Below are 6,000 nucleotides of genomic sequence, written 5' to 3' on the forward strand. Positions count from 1 at the left end.
TTAAAGAATTTTTTTTTCAATGACAGTTTACATTCGATATTATTTTGTATTAGTTTCAGGTGTGCAGCCTAGTGGTTAGCGGAGGGTGGGTATTTTAGCCTGAGCCTCTCTGTCCAGCTGGCGAAGGATCTACTGCCAGGTGTTGAGATGAGAAGGGGTCCTTTCCCCGGGAAGCCCAGGCCGAGGGTGCAGCAGGCTCGGGCTGCCGCCCGGCGGGGCATGGGGCGTGGGCTGGTCTCTGCTCCTCGTCATTGGCCTCACAACCTTTCCCTTCCCCTTCATCGCTTTCCTTTCCCTCCCAAGCCCTGACCCTGTCCTTGACACCGATGGGGACTTCGACCTGGACGACACAATGGACGTGGCACGCCGTGTGGAGGAACTCTTGGGACGACCCATGGACACTCAGTGGATCCCTCACGCGCAGTCGTGACCTTGCGTCTTCGCCCTCGGCGTCTTCATCCTTGCCGGAGGAGTTGCTTCTTGTGGATGTTTCAATTCCATGAATCACTTCTCTTTGGAAACAATACTCATAATGTGAAGTGTTATTACTAGTTGTGACTTTAGTGTTTCTGTGCATGGTGGCACCGGTGCAGGGCGTGTGTCTGTGTGTATTCGTGTGTGTGCGCGCGTTTGTACGGTGTGGCGTTCCTCCCCCTTGCCGTCCGGAGCTCAGCTGCAGCGGTGGGGCCACAGGCAGAGGCTGTGGCAGTTTTGACCTTGCACGACAAGGCAGTAGTTCCATGAACCCTGGAACTCGGCCATGTGTCTTGAGGGTGGCCGAGCTTTGACATGTGGCTGTTCAAGTAAGAGGACAAAGGGAGGGGAAAGCAGCTCCTCTCTGGTGAGTCTTTGTCACTGTGTCTGCCAAGCAATTGTTATATAACTATGATTGTCTCTGCTTTTCTTCTGAAATGTAGAAACTGCCTTTCGATGAGGGAAGTCAGTCCTCCCTCCCCTTCCCCCTTACCCCGTTTTCCTGGGTAGGGATGAGAAAGGGGGCGGCCTAGGAGGACCGTTGGGGCAAGGAGAATCAGGGGTCTTCGGATGGGTAGTGGCTTTTTAAATAACACTTAACCCATCTTAATGTTCTCTCCGTCCCTCCTTCCCTCCCAGGCTGTCTCCCTCCCTCCTTCTCGCTCAGTTCCTCTGTGTGCACACGTATGCGATGAACTAGAGGGAAGAGAGGGTCACATAACCGAAGCTTACAGTGTCGATGTCCTTTGTGTTGCGGCCAGGGTGGAACGCCCAGCCCTGACTTGCAGGCACCGAGAATGTTCCCTTGTCACCCAGGGAAGCCTCTGTCCAGTCTGCCCATCCTTCCTCTGCGCTGGAAGGCGTATTGATAACAGCTTTTTGCAAATGTTGAACGGCGTTTTTGTTTCTAAATTGAGACTTCTCGTTTTCCCCTTCCCGCCCTAATTTGACATCAGAAATCCTTCTCCCTGTGCCAGGTCCTGTGCCGCTCATCCCCAGGTCATCTCATTTCCCTCTGCTGTTCACACACGGTGTCTCGGGGAGTGGGCGGCAGGAGTGAGGTCTGAACCCAGGGCCGTTGTGACCGGCAGGTGTCGTTGCCCACCTGGCGCAGGGTGCTGGGTGTCAGGCATTGCTAATTTGGGGAGGAGGAGTCAGCAGGTTTGCTAGAGGTTTGGTAAGCTGCAAAAAGAAAACAAAAAGCCTCAGCATAATTTTTGTCCATAGTTTCTTGAGTAGTTTATACCAGAAGGAAGGAATGGGCTATGGCAGGCAGGTGGGAAGAGGGGGGACAGGTACAGCTTTCGGGTTAGGCCTACAAGGTCACCCAGGCCGCCCTCTCCAAAAGAAGGACATGGCCACGTCCAGGAGAGAATGGCCCTAAAAACCTTATTTTTATACATGTGAGTAAATAAACATATTTTTTTTACAAAAATAACTTCTGAACTTATCAGTGTTTTGATGTTAAAGAAGAATATTCCTCTGTAGTAAATTATTTATTGGAAGATAACTTTTTAAAAGCTGCTGTTTGCCCTGGCTTGGTTTCATACACTGATTTATTTTTCTATGCCAGGCAGTAGACTTTCTCTGCCTCTGAGGAGCAGGCCGGCCCCGCCGTGGACACCGGCGTTGATGTAGGATGCTGCTAAGCCCCTGGCGGACCCTCAGCGTTAGATGGAAAGTCCGCCTGTGAGGACAGGAGCGCTGGGCAAAGGCGGCAAGGAAGCCTGACTGGGCTCAGACCCAGGCTCGAGGGGCAGCGCCTGCCTCTGAGTGACGCGCTGCCTGTCCCGCAGGGGGCGGGGCCACGGGTCGATGCACTTTCAGATCGGTAGTGGTCCCAGCCCTAGGGACGCTGGGGGTAGAGCTCTCGCTTGACAGTTGGCAGTAGGGTTCGGGGGACAGGTGCTGCGTGTGGGGTTCCCGTGCTTGTACAGTTGCTGATTTGTCCTCAGTTTTCCTGAGGCTGTGCCTATCGATGGGAGAGATTTTTGACTGAAAGGTGTGCTCGCTCTCTGCATTGTACTTTCCCTCTTCTCCCTGTCCCTGCAAACCAGAAGAGGTCACGGGAAGCCCTGACTGCCTCCGCCTCCCCACGCTCCCGGACACGCGCACGCGCGTCACCAGAGCGCTCTGACTCCGTGCGCGCTGTGTGCAGGGTTTTTTAGGGGGTGGGGGGAGACAGAGTTAATATAACTTAAAATGGAAGTATACTTTTTATAATTTTTCTTTTTAAAACTTTGTGAAATTATTGCAGATACATATTTTAGAGTTGAGGCAGATTAGTATATAGCCACCAAAAAAGTATTGTGTACAGTTTTACTTGGGGAAATCACAAATAGTGTATTTTATGTTACAATAAAGGTTTCCTCTGAAGGGACAACACTGAGTCCTGTCTTAATTTTTTTTTTTTTCTTTCCAACAGGTGGCAAGGGAGGGTGGTTTGATCAGGAAAAGTTGGAAATCATCAGTGTGAGTCTGAAAGGGAACTAGTTGGAGATGGCTCCTCAGAGAGCAAGTCGCCAGCTTTGATGGAAGGTGGGGGCATTTCTCACCTTCCTGCTCATAGGATGTTTTGAAAATTAGAATGATAGTCTTTATCTCCCAGCCTCCCAACTCCACACCCTTCCTGTCAGGGAGCGCATGTTTAAAATACAGCACATTTAGAGTGCTGGCCCTGAGCTCCGTGTATGGGATGAGAAAAATGGTTCCTACCTTCGAGAGGATTGCAGTCAGGAAAAGGCAGCTAACACGGCCAGTTACGGTGAGATGCTGGTTCATGCTGCTGTTCATTAAGGTATCCCAAGGCCATTATCAAAGACAAAAGAACACAGGGGAAGGACACTGGACATCTTGAGCTGACTCTTACGGAACACATAGGAGGTGAGAAAGGAAAAGACATTCATTCATCTTTTGAAGTGGGCTCATCACTCAGAACTGTTCCGTTGACCCCAGTACCAGAGATCAGAGCCATGGCTCAGAATTTTTGCCCCAGAGGGGAGTCAGGCTACAGAGCAGGGCCCCTTGGCTATCTCCTCAAAGGAGCTGACTGCATTTGCAAGAGAAGCTTGAGCTTAGGGGCGTTCTCCAAAACAGTGGAGGCAGCGGTGAAAGAGAGTTGGCAGGCGAGTGGTAGTTGTGTTGGAAATACAGACTAAACTGGGATGGTTTGCTAGGGAGAGATTGGGAAAGAGACAGCTAGGAGGAGCTCTCTTGGGGTCAACAAATCTCAGATGCTGGCCTTGAAACGATCCCTTTGAGGATGCCTGAATTTGATTGTATCAGTCTGTGGAGCGATTTATTCTCCACGGCACTGTTTAAAAATATACATAGATATATAACAGTCAGCCAGTAATTAGTGTAGTTTAAGAGTTGGATGTGGTCAGGGAAAGACCTGTGCAAATGACTATCATATGAGGGTGACTATAGGCACACTCAAGTCTGCACCCCCTGAAGGACAATAACAGGCTTGGCATTATGTGTGGGGTTGGCCCAGGGGAATAAATAAACTCATTAAATAATGCAGCCACTCACTAAACGACAAATATGCCCTGGAATATTTACAAATATGTGGAAATAAAACAATATGCTCTTAAACCAATGGGTCCAAGAAGAAATCAAAAGGGAAATTAGAAAATAATTTGAGATGAATGAAAATGAAGACACAACATAAAACTTAATGGGATGCAGCTAAAGCAATGCTTAGAGAAAAGTTTATAGCTGAAAAGACGTGTATTTAAAAGGAATGGATGAAGGTATAAGTGGATTAAATGGTAATGGAAAAAATACAATAAAGATAAATAAAAAGGAGGAATCTCAAATCAATAACCCAACCTTTCACCTTAAGTCACTGGAAAAATAAAAACAAACTAAATCTAGAGCCAGCAGAAGAAAAGAAAGAGCAGAAGTTAATGAAACAGGGAATAGAAAAACAATAGAGAAAATCAGTGAAACCAAAAACTAGTTAGTTCTTTGAAAAGATCAACAACATTGGCAAACTTTTGCTAGATTTACCCAGAAAAAGATTCAGAAATAAAAGTGGAGCCATTAATACAGATCTTAGAGAAGTAAAAGGATTACTATGAACTAATGTATGCCTATATATGAGATAATTCAGATAAAACACATTTCTAGAAAGACAAGCTACTGAAACTGACTCAGCAAGAAATAGATAATCTGGTCTCTGCCTGAGCAAGATGGCGGCTGCCCCGTGAGGGATGAGTCAGCAACAGATCCTGCCGGCTACTCTCAGTTCTCTCCCCAAAGACTCCTTCCCCGGCCACCTCAGGCATCTCTAGCCCCCCCTGCCCCACCGTTGCCTGAGACCAGGCTTTATTAGATCTAATTGATATGCAATGAACTTCATGTATGTAATATATGAAATTTGATGACTTTGGACACATACAAACACCCATGACGCCATCATCACAATCAAGAACTTGGTCTTCCTGCTGTGTGGATACCTCTGCAATTTGCTGCAACCGAACCTGGTCTGCACTCCATGGAAGCGACACTTGGACTCTTGGTGGGGTGTGAGGAACAGCAGGTGCTTCCGGATGGAGAGACATCCTGAAGGAGTGACATGACCGCCACCCTGGCAATTCTGAGATGCACGCTCATCGTCACTCTCCTGTCAGATGTTCGTAAGTCTAAGAAGACCTTTAAACCCTCTGAATTTCTTCAGTTAGAATTTTATCAGCGTAACAGGACTTGACTGACTAGCTTACTTCAAAAATACCTTCCTGTTATAAAGTAATTATCGAAGGTGATATGACAGAAGAGTTATTGCCTTCATCATCAGGTGAATATATATAAAATTCATTAAATAGGTACGCATTTGAAAAATCATGTAACAGGCTAGGAATCCAGCAAGTCCCAGAAGCGAGGTTATCACGAAGGTATCAGTTCACCACCCTACAAAATCCCCTTTAGTAAATATTGTATTAAAAAAAAATAGATAATCTGAATAGATTTCTAACAAAGTGATTTTCTTTGTAAGTACTATTAAAAATTACCAGTAGAGAAGAGCTCAGACCCAGATGGCTTCACCACTGAATTGCACCAAATATGTAAAGAATACCAATTTTTCTTTTTTTAACTTTTTTATTCTTCCACATCAATGGTAGAGGACACGCCTGTCTTTAAGAGTTTAGCATTTTCACTGAGAAAATTGCACCTGTGTCACCTGAAAGGAATGTTCTTACATAGATAAGGAGGCCCATCAAGTTTAGTGATTTGAAATATACAGCTCTTAACAAGCATGTACTGCTTGGCTACAAGCCACCTTAATTCCTGAAAGCTATATATTTCAAGCTCCCATCCTTCAGGTGTGGAGATCCATCATCTGGCTGCTGCCCAAGACTGCTTCCGTCAGGAAGTTCTCTTAATAAGCTCTTTGTTGAATTCTTTGACAGCCTCTTTCTTTGGTCCTTGGCCCTGTCTTCCTTGGGGGGTCAGTTTCAGTACACCTGAGGAAATGTCCCCAACACAAAGGACACTATCAAGATAATGAAACAATAACCCACA

General features: G+C 46.6%; 1 protein-coding gene across 5 annotated transcripts in view; it reads left to right on the top strand.

Moving 5' to 3' along the window:
• The window catches only part of LOC129086955 (signal transducer and activator of transcription 5B), a 58,641-nt gene extending 55,792 nt beyond the window's left edge, over positions 1-2,849 (top strand). For all 5 annotated transcript variants that reach the window (XM_054593704.1, XM_054593701.1, XM_054593700.1 and 2 more), the window contains exon 19: positions 304-2,849. In XM_054593704.1, the coding sequence (XP_054449679.1) occupies positions 304-430 (127 nt within the window). In that variant the 3' untranslated portion in view covers positions 431-2,849. The remainder of the gene's footprint in view (positions 1-303) is intronic.
• The last annotated feature ends 3,151 nt before the right edge of the window (positions 2,850-6,000 follow it).

Source organism: Pteronotus mesoamericanus, unplaced genomic scaffold, assembly GCF_021234165.1.
Source record: "Pteronotus mesoamericanus isolate MK-2021 breed Mesoamerican mustached bat unplaced genomic scaffold, CSHL_Meso_final scaffold_476, whole genome shotgun sequence".
NCBI classification, from domain to species: domain Eukaryota; kingdom Metazoa; phylum Chordata; class Mammalia; order Chiroptera; family Mormoopidae; genus Pteronotus; species Pteronotus mesoamericanus.